Source organism: Bacillus rossius, assembly GCF_032445375.1.
Source record: "Bacillus rossius redtenbacheri isolate Brsri chromosome 9 unlocalized genomic scaffold, Brsri_v3 Brsri_v3_scf9_1, whole genome shotgun sequence".
Taxonomy (NCBI): domain Eukaryota; kingdom Metazoa; phylum Arthropoda; class Insecta; order Phasmatodea; family Bacillidae; genus Bacillus; species Bacillus rossius.
In genome coordinates this window covers 14,991,432-15,009,525 of record NW_026962012.1, presented here as the reverse complement: position 1 = coordinate 15,009,525, position 18,094 = coordinate 14,991,432, and the positions used below count along the sequence as shown (strand labels likewise).

General features: G+C 38.2%; 1 protein-coding gene across 1 annotated transcript in view; it reads left to right on the top strand.

The window, feature by feature from the left end:
* Positions 1 to 18,094, top strand: part of LOC134542720 (cadherin-89D) — a 153,667-nt gene that overhangs the window by 9,642 nt on the left and 125,931 nt on the right. The window contains 1 exon segment of the mRNA XM_063387193.1: positions 9,740 to 9,874. Within this exon segment, the coding sequence (XP_063243263.1) occupies positions 9,740 to 9,874 (135 nt within the window).

Sequence of the window (18,094 nt, the reverse complement as noted above, 5' to 3'; positions counted from 1 at the left end):
TGAAGAACTAGCTGCGATATGACCTCCAAACTATTGGCTCGAAACCAGTCAAATCTGCAGTGTCACAAATCACTCAGAAAGAAGTTAAAAGCCACGTCCACTTGCGTGACTACAGTTACCTTATATATATTATCGGGACCCTTCACGCGCAGCCGTGTGTTTTCCGAACTCGCTCTATGGTGAGAGTCCATCTGGCAAATCTCTAAAGGCACGGCCACTATTGAAATACAGGTTTCAGTTAACAAATGTATGGTTACACTCCATCTGTACTGGGGCCGGGGTCACATGCCACATGCGAGTCTGCATGAAGCGTGTGCGCGCGGTATGGAAGAGACGGCGCGCGCCTCAGGACTGTGGAGTCATGACGGTGGTCCATTCACCGATTTAAAAAAATTGGTTGTCTGTAAAGTCGGTTAACGGACGATAGTTTAACGTGACAACGTCATAACAAAACGTTGATGAAATGATTGCATACTTTTATGATTAAAATTGAATCATTTTTATTGAATTATCACTAATTTGTATGGATACAAAGGAGTGAAATGAAACCTAAAATCCAATGGATAAATTTACTTTTATTTGCACTCATTAATTCAAATATGTTTATTACTTTAACGAAGAGATTATTTTAACTATAACTTTTATACATGTTTGCTATTTAACTTCTTCCAATCTGTGTTATTCTGTTAAGGATAGGACGATTATAGGAAAAGTAGGAAACGAATGGGAGTGTTTCAAATCTAATGTGCCTCGATAAAGTCTAATAAATGGTTGTTCCGATCGAGTGGAAGAGAGATAGATGCGGCGCAAGCGTACAATGAGCGTAACGGGACAATGAGTCACCCTTTTTCGTGCGTGCAGCCATTGTTCATTGATTTATTAGACGTTGTCACGTCAAAAATGTAATAGAAGTTTTAAAAGCTATCTTATTAGACAAATATGTATTAAGTATAACGGGAACAGTTATAGATCGAGATATGCCACATTAGATTAAACATTGTAAGGTTTAAATAACAAGTAGCTATGTGTTTTCAATTTTTTGCATTTGTTTAGGAAGAAAGAACGCATTTTTAATTTATACAAAACTACTTTAGAGAAAATATAAAACAAAACAGCTTTTTTAAATTCCAAAACCTATATGTAAACTGAAATGTTAACGGCCACAATGACACAGAAAAAGGAATAGAATGTTAAAATAAAATATGCCACATTTAGAATTTGCAATTGGAACAGACATGGTGACAATGAACCAGCAAACAGTTTGAGAGTGTTTTTTCTACTTAAAGACTCGCACGGAGTACTGACGGTCGAGTGTCGATGGTAATGGGAAAAAATATAAAAAAGAATTAGAAATATATAACTCATTTAAAAAGATCGTTTTGATTAGTAAACAAACGCCTTCTAATGAATATGTGAACCAAATTTTAACGCTATGCGAAAGACCAACTCTCACCTTTATTTTATATATATATATATATATATATATATATATATATATATATATATACAGAACATTGTGTTTAACTATATGAATTTCATAGTTAGCATAACCTGTATTTTTTTCATCGTGAAAACGTACGTTTTATTTTGGGTTACGAAATTACTTACTGCATAGTTGAGAAAAATACTCAAAGCTCTATTTAATTAGTACCTTTGAAGTGTAAGGCATTTCTCTCTACCTACGTGGAAAACAGAGCAATTAAGTATACTTAATAAACAATTATTTAATACTTGATGAAATCAGACTTAGCTGTTTTTTTTTTTTTCATTTCATGGGGTATATCATTTTAAATATGGTTATACACGCACCTATTTCATTTTAACTATGTGCGTACCATAGTTTCCACTATACTTTCATTTATTATGGTTAAAACTATGCTCAGAAAAATTAAATAATTTCACTTTATTACAAATACTTCTCATTATTTAAGGATATTTGATACAAACGCATCTTTATTTGAAATAACGAGTAGACATGGCCAATTTACTATCCAACATATTATTCGATTCGGAGTTTGCTTAATATTTCTTAAATACAATTCTCAACAGTTTTTCACCCTCTCCTTTTCTTTCCCACATGGATGCACATGTACAAATTCAGTACTAAGTAAATATGGTAATTCTCGTTAACCAAACAAAAACCAAACTTATCCCGTATTTTCCTTTTTACCGCGGATGTAAATTTCAAAATAATTATAACAATAATTTATTTACATATCGATTAAATTTATCCTTCCAAAACTTATTTAATGGATTTAGTATTTTTGACATGTTTTTAATCAACCCCTGTTAAAACTAAAGAGGTGATACTTCAGAGATCATTCAATAAGATAAAATAGCTGAAGGTATGTTCATCTATCATTTCCAATACATTAGATTAAGTTAGATTCAATCAGAAGATAATTTTTTAATGTAAAAACCATTGCTACAATATTACGCCTTTTAAAAAGTAGAACTTCAGCAAATTGTAAAAACGTTTGTAGACTTCGTATGTTAATATATATCGAACTAAATAACGAACATCCTGCTTGATTAGTTTGATACGACTTTTTTTTAATAAAAAATTTACCACATTTTCACCATTATTGTGGTCGAATATAAAAAATAGTAAAGATTAAAATATGATTTTAAATCATCATTTTGTAAGTTATTCTTGATTAGTTTCTTACCTGCGACTTGATATTCTTGGATATTTTATTTATTACTCTAAAAATGTATATGTCCTCGTTTAACTGCTTTTGAGGTCGAATGTCGATAAATGGTAAAATTAGTAGTAAGTTATTTACGTTATTTATGCAAAGATTTTGTACCATGAAGAAATTACATTTTGGTAATAAAAAAATCTTACTCATTTTTCACACACTTAAAAGACGTAATCCGGCCAGTTAAAAAATAACAATTTACAACTGTAGCCTATACGCTTACAGTTTATTCATAATTTCTAACTCTTTGATATAGTTTACCTACAGATTCGGAAGAATGCATTTTTCTTTAAACCAAACTTAACCCCTTTACTCCCTTAGGGAGTACCTTTAACTTTAAAATAAGATAAGGAATTATTTTAAAGTTTTTTTATTTTTACCAATAATAAAGTCTTACTTAATTAGTTCCGGCGACGCGTTTTTTTTTAAATAAACGAACATATATCACTTTTTCAACCCCATTAAAATAATTATTTTAATAAACACACAAAAAATCAATATGTAGTTGTAAATACGATTTTTTTATTTTCTAACTTCTTATGCAAATTGGTTTTTGGTTTTTAAAACATACCTACCATTTGAAGTAACCATGGGTATGAATTTCGTAAACTGGAATAAGAGTGGTAGGTAGTTTCCGAACGCTTATTCTGGTCCCAATTTTGTTTTTTTTTTGTGGTTGATTACATTCGAAGTAAAATTTATTTATCATAAAACCATATTCGCCCTTTTTTATACCTTAGGGTACAACTTTATAAAATTATAAAATTGTGTTTGAAGGAATTTAGATGTTACTTATTAGTTCTTTGTAATGTTTGTTATTATTGGTAGCTTAGCTCTTAAACCATTTTTAACTCCTTTTCAACTTTAAAGGGTTTAATTTCACAAAATGGTAAAATTGTAGTATGTATTTATTTATGTTAATTATTAGTAGCAAAATATTTATTTTGCTTGATTTTATTCTAAGACGTAATTATAATTATTAATATCATATTATATTTTCCCCCATCGGGCGTAGCATTAAAAAAATATATATAATTAGGTTGGCAATTTTTTAACAATTATTATTGTTAACCAATTATATTTTTTCATTTAGTAAATTCGGAGATATAATTATTAATATTAAAAACATACTTAGCTTTTTTCACCCCTTAGGCGTTGCAATACGCGAAACAAATGAATATTGTGGTTGTTCGTATTGGTATATTTATAATTGGTTTTAAAACCATTTATTACGCTTTATTAAATTCGAAGATATAATTATTAATCTTTAAAACACACTTAACCCTTTTTCACCCCTTAGAGCAGGGGTTGGCAAGTAGTTTTAGGTGGGGTCCGGATACTGTGGGAAAATTTTAACGAGGTCCAGAAAAAAACATTTTATAATAATTAAGTGCTACCTATTTATTTTATGGTTTCAAATAAAATTCTGAATTATAAAACACAATACCTAAAATTAATAAACTGCACCGACGGTCTTGAGCCAGTTTTTTATAGTTTGGTTCTCGAGAAGAACAGCAAATTCGAAGTGTCTTCTAGCTGGGCGTCCGTTAATCTCAAACGATATTCGTTTTTCAAAAAATTCATCTTTGAGAATGATGATTCACACACGTATGTCGAGACAAACATAGTGGCCAAATTTATAGCTAGTTTTTTTTTTGCAATTTTCATATTTTTCTGGGACATGTTTGGCCCAAAATTCTTCAGTGGACACAGTTTTATATATTTGCAAAGACAAATCTTCTTGCATATCAATTATTTCCATTTGAAGTGATGGCTTTGACAGATTAAACAACTTGGCAGCCACAACTGTCCATTCTGCCGCTACATCAATTTCAAATGGCAATTTAAGAAACGGAGATAGCTTGCCCATCTCTGCAAAGTCTTGGAATCTTGTAGCAAATTCGTTCCTAAGATCGGACAAAAATTTTACAAACACTGCAAATGTCTTCTTCAGAGTTCTCCTTTTTATATTCAAGAATTGTCGGAAAATGAATAAATTCTTGTCTTGCAATATATTTTTCAAAGATATCCAGCTTACGACGAAAAACAGACCCGCTTTGTAACAGATCACATATGTAACTCTGTGTTGAGCGATTTTAAATATTTCAAAATATATTTTAGAAAAACCACAACCAGCATATTGTGCTTATTTGTTAGGAACTTAAAGTGCTTCCTGGCTCCCTGCGTATCTAAGTTTTGCATGAAGGAGTTACTTGTTTTTTTATTACCCAGAAACGTTCAATAACTTGACATTTACTTAGCCAACGAACATTGTTGTGTTGCAGTAAGTCAGAATATGCTGAATCACATTCAGAAAGAAACTCCTTGAAATGTCGGTGCTGAAGAGCAGAATGAGATCTCATAAAATTAATTAACTTGACCAAGCTGTCCATCACTTCTTTCAGTGTAGCACTAAGTTTTCCACAAAGAGCTGCCTGGTGAATTATGCACTGATACGATATTAGACCTGAATTTTTATCCCTGATTCTCTTTACTACACCTTTTTCTTTGCCAATCTTTGCTGGGGCCCCGTCAGTTGAAAGCGACACCAATTTATCGTAACTGATGTTAGATTAAGTAACAAATTCATCAGTGACCTTGAATAAATCTTCTCTTCGAATGTTACATTTCAACGGCAATATTGCTAGCAACTCTTCCCTAAAAATTTGACACTCAATGTCAAGAAATCTTACGAAAATAGACATTTGTTCATCATCAACAATGTCACATGATTCCTCAAGTGCTATGGCGTAGCAAGGTGCCTTTTGCAGAAGTTTAAGGAGAGTGTTTTTAATATCAGCATATAAAATTTCAGTTCTTCGTGTATTACTTCTCGCTGACAATGGAATACTTTGAATTGCAGCGACATGTTTTTTTTTCTTCAAACGTGCCGTGACTACTGCCAACATAAATTCCTTCACTATCTCAGAATCTGAAAATGGTTTCTGGTGTTTATTAAGCGTCCAGCACAGACGTAACGCTGCTTCTGTGGATTTTTCTTGCTCGCTCATGCAACGAACAAGTAATTTTGTGCTTTTATTGTAAGAACTGAGATATGCCTGAAGTTTTTCTTTACGAGCCTCACTGCCAAGAGGAATGTTTTTGTGGAATTGCTGATGAGTTTTTTCATAGTGACGCTTCAAATTTCAACTTTTAACAATAGCGAAAGTTTTATTGCATATAAGGCACACTGGAACCACTTGAGGCCTATCAGGCAGCGTAAAACAACATTGTTCCGTCCATTCTGCCAGAAACCTCCTATTTTCACTGTCCACTTTTCACTTTTTAGGATCCACGTAGGTACAAAAATATTTTTTTTTTACTAAACGAACGAAAACGCGACAAATCACAAAACAAATGAACGGTGTCTCCGCGGTTTGCGCTGCGACTGACCGACTGGCATCTGCTTTCCCCCGCCCCTCGCCAGCACCGCCGCTCGCGCTTGTTTCAACAGCGCGCCGCAGCCAGGCAAGTGCGCGGGGCGCTGTGACATGCTTCCGCACATGTTTCCATCAAAATGGTACGTAGTTCAATCCATGGATGTTTCGTGTGCATAACAAAAATTTTAAAAAATTTAAATCACATCAGTTATAACTAATTCGCACAAACACACACACACAGGCTAAATAGGAAACTAATCAAACCACATCAGTTGTATTTACTTGTATAACAGGTTAACAAGGAAACTTAAAAAAGAATTAGTACTAAGATAGAGTCGATGGGGTTTAAAAATATTATTTAAATTACTAATTTTGTATAGTATACCTTATCTAAGTATTAATTTATACTTGGTATACAATACATTACAATATTGGGCGGTCCAAGGTTCGACCGTTGCCTTGGAGGTTAAATATCACAAAAATAGTTATGTTAAGATTTTTCGTTTTGTTATTTTTGGTGCCAAAAGTAATTGATATTGCTTAATTATATTTTGACACAAATTTATTACTCTTGAAAACAAGCTTTCCCCTTTTTCACCCCCCAGGATTTAGATTTCTGCAAAATACAAAAACTGTGGTTTTATGTATTCGAATGTTTATTATTGGTACCCAATATCTAGTATTTTGCCTAATTAAATTCGGAGATATATTAATTCATCTTTAAAACATACTTACCACTTTTTACCACTTAGGTGTCAATATTTACAAAATTTAAAAAAAATAGTTTGAGGTTTTCGTATGTTAATTATTGGTACCGAATATATTTTCTTTATATTGATTAGTTTCAGAGATATAATTAATTATCTTAAACCTTTATTTATCTCCTTTTCACCTCCTTAGAGGTGAAATACTTTAATAATATATAGCCTTGTTTTTAAGTTAGCCAATTCCCTTTCTAATATATTTTTTTTTTAATTATTTCAAGTAGTTTTCGACTGATGATCGAAATAACAGACATAAAGACAAACAGACAGACAAACAGATAAACAGATAACAGAAAAAACAGATGAACAGCCCAACAGACCAATATTCCAAAATACCAATATTTCAACAGACCAAAAGACGTACAGACAAATAGACGAACAGACTAACAGTCGAACAGTCGAACAGACAAAAAGGCAAACAGACAAGCAATTGAACAAACAAAAAAAATTTAAAAAAATATATCTTTACCATTACCAAAAGTTTTATTAATTATTTCATCCAATGTATAGAATATTTTCCTCGGAACACTTTTATTATTAGTATAGATTTTCTTGGCCTACTTCTTGGTAGCAGTTACAGGCCGACACCGTAGAGATAAAACAAAAATGGGTAGTTTTCCATTATCTGCCTTTATGTGGGGAAAGAAAAACAATCTTTTGAAGACAACTGATGGAGGCCAGTCACACACTCGCTTCTAGGAGAGCCGAACCCCCCTCGAAGTTGACGAGTAGGTACTTTTTATTCAACCCGTAAGTGGTGAGAAGTAACTCGATGTCGCTGAACCACTGCAATGCGTCTGTGTCGGTGCGGGAATGCGCGCGGGACTTGTGTTCCGAAAGTAGGCCTACTCCTGAGTGGGCCACGGCTGCACGGTCACGTGGTGAAGGACGCGCGTCACGGCTGCTCACACAAATCAAATACAAAATTTTTCATTAACACATATCTTACACCTTACAAGTTTGGTATTTACAATCAGACATCCCAGCACTCTGTGCTCTCTTTTGCCTAAACTAATTTATATAAGTATAAAAAATTATTTAAATAAACATGTTAAACATGAAAAGGAAATTTAAAAAAAAAAAAAAAAACCTTTCGTATTGCCTTTTGGAGCCTTGGCTCAATGTCTTGGTTTTGATCTTATACCTAAAACACATTTACACTATTTATTTACACATTCTTACAAACAATTTGTCTTTCACTGTGCACAGTATAATAATTTGCACTGACTCTGAGAAACAAAAATTGAACTATATACAAACATGGCACTGTGGTGGGCATCCATGTCTATTCACTTCGGTGAGCACTATGGTTGCACTTGTGTTGCCCAGTCAGGGTGGCCTGCCAGAGTGGTACTCTGTTATTAGTTTGTGTGTGGTGTGGACGTGTTACGTCGTGTTGTCCGATGCTCACACGAGCACTGACAGGACTGCCGAGTGTCTGGACAACCTGTGTAGCCCTGCAGGTCTGTCACCTGGGGGTGCGCAGCCCAACTCAGGCACCGGAGTCTATACATGTCGGTGCACGTGATACTTCTAGGAGTCGCGCAATGCAGGACAACTCTCTGCACTCGGCGTGGCAAAATATTTGAATTAAACAAAACATTTTTAAATCTGAAATAATAAAGTTTACATAAAATATTTCAATTTATTTTTGTAACTGTTTCAAAAAAGTTTTAAAATTTCGTTGGTTTCTTAAAAATATATACACCACAAAAAACAAACACACACACACAAGCACACTACACAACAAATAATTTAAGTTACATTTTGTTTACCTACATAGGCGGAAGAAGCATTTAAGGGCTCCGCCTACCCGGGCACACACACGGTGTGCAGAGCTTCAGGAAACACAACGCGATTTGAGAACTACTGAAGATATCCAAGTGGGGTCTGCTCACGAAAAGCATTTAAGAGTTCGCTGAGGGCCGAAAAGTATTTTCGTTTTCGGATTATTTTTTTTTAATGTAGTTTTAGAAGAGTTAAAATGGCTAAAACGCGTGTATTCAGAGTAATTTTTAGACGTAAAACAACCAGTGTAGATACTTGAAAGCACTTAAGGGTACTTGCATTACACCTTTATATTCATTTCTCCGCAATATAATGATACGGTCACCGCTCAAATTTCGCAGTAATCCTGTGACGACGAGAAGACTGCGCGCCAGTCCAGAGGAGACACCGCTCTAGAAGCACCAGCGAGCGTCGCGCTTATCATCCCGCCTCACTAACACACATACACCCCTGATAACGTTGCCAATGGAGCGAGACAGCGAGGAGAGACATGTCGCAGGCCAAATAGCGGGTCGTTACCACAACGCCGAAATACCATAACGCCGAATGTCAAAATTGACCACAACGCCGACAGCTAGATAACTGATGTGTACCACAACGCCGAAATAACAACTGAATGAATTTGCGTGTGTTTCTTAAATGTACCTTAACGCCGAAATACCACAATCAAACCTAACCTTACCTAACCTAATCTAACCTAGCGTAATATAATCTAATCTAACTGAACCTTACCTAACCTAACCTAACCTAGCGTAATATTACCTAACTTAACCTAGTCTATTCTAGCCTAGCCTAACCTAACCTAGTCTAACCTAACCTAGTCTAACCTAACCTAGTCCAAACTAACCTAGTCTAACCTAACCTAGTCTAACCTAACCTAACCTTTATGGCAGTCCTGCAATGACATTTTTCGGCGTTAGTGTATTTCGGCGTTAGTGTATTTCGGCGTTAGTGTATTTCGGCGTTGTGGTAATTCGGCGTTGTGGTACACAGCAGTTTTCTAGCTGTCGGCGTTGTGGTCAATTTGCCATTTTGGCGTTGTGGTATTTCGGCTTTGTGGTATTTCGGCGTTGTGGCATTTCGGCGTTGTGGTGCATCCCCCCAGATAGCTCTCAGCAACCAGAGCGAGCTCCGCGCGGTCGAAGTGGCCAAGGCCTACAGACCTTGGGGCGTGGCCGCCCTGCGCCTGATCGACCTTGGCGCCGAAGGCCGCCGCCTCAGGGCCCGACCCGCGCGGAATGTGCCGAGCGGAGCACGTGGTCCAGCACCGCCAAGTGTACTTGCTGTCGTCCTGCCTCGCGCCCTCGCTCGCCGATACCCACCCTTCGTTTCTTTCACTTCAGCCGAGATTCCTAAACAGCATTTTTCTTTGCAAAATAAAGCATCATTTTTAGTTAATTATATTTTATTTATATTTAAACATCTTATCTCTCGGTGAACGGCATTTGGTAGAAGTAATTTCTTGAATATATAACGGAAGTCATTGAGAGGAAATGCGACACAAAGATGACGGACCCATGCGTAGACACATAATCCCAAAACGTAGTAACTTTCGTAAACATTGGGGTGAATACAAAACATGTAATTGTGCCTAGTTAAACTGTAATATTGTGAATTTACCCTGGATAATATATAGTTAACTAAAATAATCATAGTAAAGAGTAATCCCAAGTTATAAAATACCCAAGAAACTGGCTTTACACTGTTGATAATGCATAGTCTCCCTCCTGATCCCAAATTTTCTCGATAGTGCAATGGTAGAACGCACGGTTTATAACCACGTGACTGGAATTTTTTAAAACTTTTTTATAATTACAGATCACTGGATTATACAAAGTATGATTTAAGCAAGTATACATGAATAAATTTAAATTGTTGTGTATCTTATTGCTTATTGCTATAATATTATTAAATATATACCTCAGTCAATTTAATGATGTTTTTCCTACAAGAAAGGCGTTTATATTTTATTTTTAATTAAAAAATTCAATTAAATACATTTATTAGGAAAATAGTTTATATAAGTACAACTATTCTTTTAAATTTTATTCTTTAATGTATGGTCACAAGTAGTATACGAATGTTCCTCCTGCGGCTGGCGCCGGCGCGTGGATTGTGATTGTCGGTCCGCCATCTTGGATTGTGACGTCACGGCGGCCATCTTGGATGACCTTGACCTTGACCTTTGACCTTGACCTTGAATTTGATCCTCAAAAACTTGCCAAAATTGGGTAAAAATTGCCCAAAATTCCTCAAAAATCGCCAAAATTTCAATTTTTGTGGAAAAAAATTCCACCAAAAAATCTCAAAAATTTTGATAAATTGAAAATTCCCGTTTTCGAGGGAAAAATTTCCCGTTTCGAGGGAAAAATTCCCGTTTTTAGTCCTTAAAAATCCCAGCGACTAGAAAGTCCTAAAAGAGGCATAAAACTCCTAAGAGATAGCCACTTATAAGCCTCTGACGTCATCTAGGATTATGACAGCCATTTTGAAAGATGACGTCACCGTTGCAATTTCCGTTACGCCCGCCATCTTTAACTTTTTATTTATTATCCGATTTTAATGGGAAAAAATTAAAATTTATAAAAAATTCAAATAATAAAAATTTAATAAAAAATAATAAAAAAACAAACATTTACGACACGGAGCTCGGAGTCCTCGGTTCGAACCCGGAGAGGGCAAAAAAAATAAAAATGACGACCGATCCTTCCCCCCGCGGTGGGTGCTGGCATACTGACTCCCACTACTTTTTTTTTTCAAAGCATATATATCGCCACCTAGTATGACGTCATGTCCGCCATCTTGTTTCGTCTGATAGAGACCACCATCTTGTTTTCACCTGCTAGAGTGCGCTGACACCATGTTAGTTAATTTCTTACCCGATAGAGTGCAGTAATCATCTATTACTGTGACACCCGCCATCTTGTCATTTCGACGCCATCTTGAAAATCCGTAATTTTAATGCTAGAAATTCGGGAAAAGTTCCAAAATTCATTAAATAAATCACTCATTAATATACATATTGATTCGACCAGTTTCAGTCCTTGGTTCAATACCCGATCGATGCAATAATGATTAATTTTATGTAAAAAATAATTTCAATATACCATGTTTAACATTCTTAAAGAGACTTTAAAACCTCTACTACCATCATCCTATAAGCCATCAACACCACCATCTTGGAAAATTCGTAATTATATTGCTAGAGATTCGGGAAAAAGTTCAGAAATCATTAAATAAATTTCCGATCAATATACTGATTAATTAGATCGACCAAGGTCCTTGGTACGATCTAGGATGATGCAAAAAAAAAAAGAAATAAAACATCAATTTAACATAATAGTAACAGGTTCGAGGAATTAAACACCGCAAGTTCTTTTACAAACATAATATTTATTACATAATTTCTATTCTACTACAGGATCACTTACGAAAGCCAGCAAATTTATAATCAATCATTTAGTTCCGCATCGGCGTGAAATGACTAATTCTTAGCTCCAATCGGTTTATACTAGACAGAGTCCAACCAGAACCTTTACTGACATAGTTCTCCTCTTCTTGACAAAGTTTCTGGATACCATTTTTAACAGTTTGCTTGACATCGTTAGAACTGTAAATTACTGCAGCCGATGTCTTAAATGCACACTTCTTCACTTTGTCATCTAACGGATACGGCTTTCCATATAGACAGTCCAACCACAAGTTATATTTTAATGGACCGTTTGTTGCTACGTCATCAGTAAGCTGATTGATTATGTCCTGTCTGATATCATCAAGAAAAGTACAAATGTCCTTCGACTCACCGAACGTATTTAGATAATAGTAGTCCTTCAATGTTCCACGAAACGCAGTCTGCGCCAAGTAGAAGCCATTATCGTTCACTTGTAATGCTCCGAACACTGTTTTAGGTTTAGGTCCATGTTCAGACGTCATAGCAATCGGATGCTGCGCATCTGTGTTTTTGATTGTACGCTCACGAGCCTTCAAACTAAAGCGAGGAGTCGAAATGTCTGCAGGTAGTTCAACAGTAGGCACACGGACTTCACCTTTACATATTTTCGCATGTCGTCGCAAACTATCAATTCGAGTAAACCATTCATGACAATCATCACATCGAAACTTTATACGAGAAGGATTCTTTTTACATTTGCTCCGCTCATGTCTTCGTGCATCATGAGAGAATGCGAACTTCGTATCACATTAGCTGCAAGGATACCGTGGTGATGAAGACGAACCTTTCAGACCCGATCCAGATATGGACGATGCAACAGTAGTAGTACCATTTCCAGGCATACTCATATGAACATCGATGCATCGCTGTTGCACCGATACCATTACTTTCTGCCGCACAGCAGGACCTTTACATGTCTTCATGTACGTTTTCATATTATCTTTTCTGGCAATCCGCTTATGACATTTCTCACAAATAATCATTTTACGATATAGGTTCTTGGCACATTCTCTCTTCTCATGCCGTCGAGCATTGCTGCTGTTTGAGAAAATCTTGTCACAGTAACAGCACCGATGTTCGTTAGTTGTTGTCGATTCGGCATCCATTGAAGTCTCCATCGAGGGCGAAACGAAGTTCGTCAAGCTTTCCTGCACAGCCAGCACTACCGGCATTAAAGTCTCTTCTGCTGGTGGTATCAAGTCTGATGAAGTCTCCTCCAATGTTGACATCCTCGTTGTCAACGGGATCTGCTCCATCATCTTCGTCGCTGACGTCAAGGTTCCCGTAGTCGTTGGTACAACCTCCATCGAGTTCGACGATAAAGTTGGTAAAGATGCCATCGAGTTCACAAGAACAGTTAATTACGTGAATTATGCACCAGATTAAACAAACTAGGTGATCCTTACACCGCCGTCGTCAGTAACAAACTGAGCGTCCTGCTGTCTAGGACTCGCTTATATACATGCTCCGTATGGAATAATACGCTAGTCAAATCAAGAACCATCTACAATAATACTACAGTCAAAACATCATTAAAAATAGAAGGACCATCAACAAAAAGGCAGCACATTTGGAAGCACCGTCAACGAAAAGGCAGCTCATTTGGAAGCACCGACAAAGAAAAGGCAGCACATTTGGAAGCACCGACAACGAAAAGGCAGCACATTTGGAAGCACCGACAACGAAAAGGCAGCACATTTGGAAGCACCCACAACGAAAAGGCAGCACATTTGGAAGCACCGTAAACGAAAAGGCAGCACATTTGGAAGCACCGACAAAGAAAAGGCAGCACATTTGGAAGCACCGACAACGAAAAGGCAGAACATTTGGAAGCACCGACAACGAAAATGTAGCACATTTGGAAGCACCGACAACGAAAAGGCAGCACATTTGGAAGCACCGACAACGAAAAGGCAGCACATTTGGAAGCACCGACAAAGAAAAGGCAGCACATTTGGAAGCACCGACAACGAAAAGGCAGCACATTTGGAAGCACCGACAACGAAAAGGCAGCACATTTGGAAGCACCGTCAACGAAAAGGCAGCTCATTTGGAAGCACCGACAAAGAAAAGGCAGCACATTTGGAAGCACCGACAACGAAAAGGCAGCACATTTGGAAGCACCGACAACGAAAAGGCAGAACATTTGGAAGCACCGACAACGAAAATGTAGCACATTTGGAAGCACCGACAACGAAAAGGCAGCACAATTGTAAGCACCGATAACGAAAAGCAGCACATTTGGAAGCACCGACAACGAAAAGGCAGCACATTTGTAAGCACCGACAAAGAAAAGGCAGCACATTTGGAAGCACCGACAACGATAAGGCAGCACATTTGGAAGCACCGAAAACGAAAAAAGGCAGCACATTTGGAAGCACCGACAAAGAAAAGGCAGCAGATTTGGAAGCACCGACAACGAAAGGCAGCACATTTGGAAGCACCGACAACGAAAAGGCAGCACATTTGGAAGCACCGACAACGAAAAGGCAGCACATTTGGAAGCACCGACAGCGAAAAGGCAGAACATTTGGAAGCACCGACAACGAAAATGTAGCACATTTGGAAGCACTGACAACGAAAAGGCAGCACATTTGGAAGCACCGATAACGAAAAGGCAGCACATTTGGAAGCACCGACAACGAAAAGACAGCACATTTGGAAGCACCGACAAAGAAAAGGCAGCACATTTGGAAGCACCGACAACGAAAAAAGGCAGCACATTTGGAAGCACCGACAAAGAAAAGGCAGCACATTTCGAAGCACTGACAACGAAAAGGCAGCACATTTGGAAGCACCGACAACGAAAAGGCAGCACATTTGGAAGCACCGACAACGAAAAGGCAGCACATTTGGAAGCACCGACAAAGAAAAGGCAGCACATTTGGAAGCACCGACAACGAAAAGGCAGAACATTTGGAAGCACCGACAACGAAACTGTAGCACATTTGGAAGCACCGACAACGAAAAGGCAGCACATTTGGAAGCACCGATAACGAAAAGGCAGCACATTTGGAAGCACCGACAACGAAAAGACAGCACATTTGGAAGCACCGACAAAGAAAAGGCAGCACATTTGGAAGCACCGACAACGATAAGGCAGCACATTTGGAAGCACCGACAACGAAACTAGCACATTTGGAAGCACCGACAACGAAAAGGCAGCACATTTGGAAGCACCAAAAAACGAAAAGGCAGCACATTTGGAAGCACCGACAACGAAAAGACAGCACATTTGGAAGCACCGACAAAGAAAAGGCAGCACATTTGGAAGCACCGACAACGATAAGGCAGCACATTTGGAAGCACCGACAACGAAAAAAGGCAGCACATTTGGAAGCACCGACAAAGAAAAAGCAGCACATTTCGAAGCACCGACAACGAAAAGGCAGCACATTTGGAAGCACCGACAACGAAAAGGCAGCACATTTGGAAGCACCGACAACGAAAAGGCAGCACATTTGGAAGCACCGACAAAGAAAAGGCAGCACATTTGGAAGCACCGACAGCGAAAAGGCAGAACATTTGGAAGCACCGACAACGAAACTGTAGCACATTTGGAAGCACCGACAACGAAAAGGCAGCACATTTGGAAGCACCGATAACGAAAAGGCAGCACATTTGGAAGCACCGACAACGAAAAGACAGCACATTTGGAAGCACCGACAAAGAAAAGGCAGCACATTTGGAAGCACCGACAACGATAAGGCAGCACATTTGGAAGCACCGACAACGAAAAAAGGCTGCACATTTGGAAGCACCGACAAAGAAAAGGCAGCACATTTCGAAGCACCGACAACGAAAAGGCAGCACATTTGGAAGCACCGACAACGAAAAGGCAGCACATTTGGAAGCACCGACAACGAATAGGCAGCACATTTGGAAGCACCGACAAAGAAAAGGCAGCACATTTGGAAGCACCGACAACGAAAAGGCAGAACATTTGGAAGCACCGACAACGAAACTGTAGCACATTTGGAAGCACCGACAACGAAAAGGCAGCACATTTGGAAGCACCGAAAACGAAAAGGCAGCACATTTGGAAGCACCGACAAAGAAAAGGCAGCACATTTGGAAGCACCGACAACGAAAAGGCAGCACATTTGGAAGCACCGACAACGATAAGGCAGCACATTTGGAAGCACCGACAACGAAAAGGCAGCACATTTGGAAGCACCGACAACGAAAAAAGGCAGCACATTTGGAAGCACCGACAACTAAAAGGCAGCGCATTTGGAAGCACCGACAACGAAAAGGCAGCACCTTCATCAAAAAAGCCACACATTTTCATTGGCTCCAATATTCATTGGCTCCATTATTCATTGGCTCCATTATTCATTGGTTCCATTATTCATTGGTTCCATCAGTCTATTGATTACATCAGTCTAGTGACTCCATCAGTCATTGGCTCCTACAGTCATTTGCTCCAACTTTCTTTTGTCTCACCAACTCCAAATATATTTGGCTAGAATTCTACGATTCTAAGAGACTATGAGGCCACAAGTCTACGAGTCTAAAATGATCTAGCTGGTTACGAGTTATACATGGCTTGCGAGGCTACAGAGCTACGAAGCTTCTAGTACACAAGTTAACGTGACTGCGGGGATAGAGGACTACAAGTCTGCATGAGTACTTGACTACGAAGCTACTCGTCTACAAGGCTCCAGTTGTCGCTTCTGTCTTCGAAGGAATTTTCTCTTTTGCTCCAACTGCTCCATCAGCATTATGATATAAGGTTACAAGGCTGCTTGCTTAAGTAGCTTCAAGTCTACGAGACTACGACCCATGTGGTTACGAGACTATGCGATAACAAGTTTTCAAGGTTACGTGATCGCGAGGCTATAGGACTACGAAGCTTCCAGAATGCATGGTTACGAGACTCCATGACTAATTGACCGCGTGGTTTCGAATCTTCTTGTCTCTAACTGACTATAATAGCACTATTCAGTGGTGAGAGTTAATTTATCTTATGCAAAGGTACTTGCTGCAAGTAGTTCCGCTTTTCAACATCAGATGACATCACGTGTTGCTTGCAGGTAAATAATAATTATTTCTTTTATGCAGGATGCGGGATGCTCACTATCGATCGCATAAGAAGTTTAGCTACGATAGTCCCCAAGGAGAAGGATGTTCGTCCTTCCTGCTAGTGCTTCTCAGATTTCTCACGGTCCGCCATCTGGGATTGAGACGTCACGGCGGTCATCTTGGATGAGTGTGACCTTGAACTTTGACCAAAACCACAGGAATGATCGCAAGCACACGGTTTAACCATCAAAATATTAGCAAGAATAATCGGGAGCACACGGAGAAAATCACCATAATATTGTCAAGAATAATCGGAAGCACACGGAGAAAACCATCAGGGAGGATATCGTTTATAAACATCATAAATTACCAATTTTTTTAAAAAGTCCAAATTTAATCCTGCTTAAGCAACATGAGAGTTCTAGCACAAGCCCGCTTGTGAACTCTTCGCTTAAGCAACATGAGAGTTCTAGCACAAGTCTGCTTGTGAACTCTTGCTTAAGCAACATGAGAGTTCTAGCACAAGCCCGCTTGTGAACTCTTTGCTTAAGCAACATGAAAGTTCTAGCACAAGTCAGCTTGTGAACTCTTTGCTTAAGCAACATGAGAGTTCTGGCACAAGTCAGCTTGCGAACTCTTTGCTTAAGCAGGATTAAATTTGGACTTTTTAAAAAAATTGGTAATTTATGATGTTTATAAACGACATCCTCCCTGATGGTTTTCTCCGTGTGCTTCCGATTATTCTTGACTATATTATGGTGGTTTTCTGCGTGTGCTCCCGATTATTCTTGCTAATATTTTGATGGTTAAACCGTGTGCTTGCGATCATTCCTGTGGTTTTGGTCAAAGTTCAAGGTCACACTCATCCAAGATGACCGCCGTGACGTCGCAATCCCAGATGGCGGACCGTGAGAAATCTGAGAAGCACTAGCAGGAAGGACGAACTTCCTTCTCCTTGGGGACTATCGTAGCTAAACTTCTTAT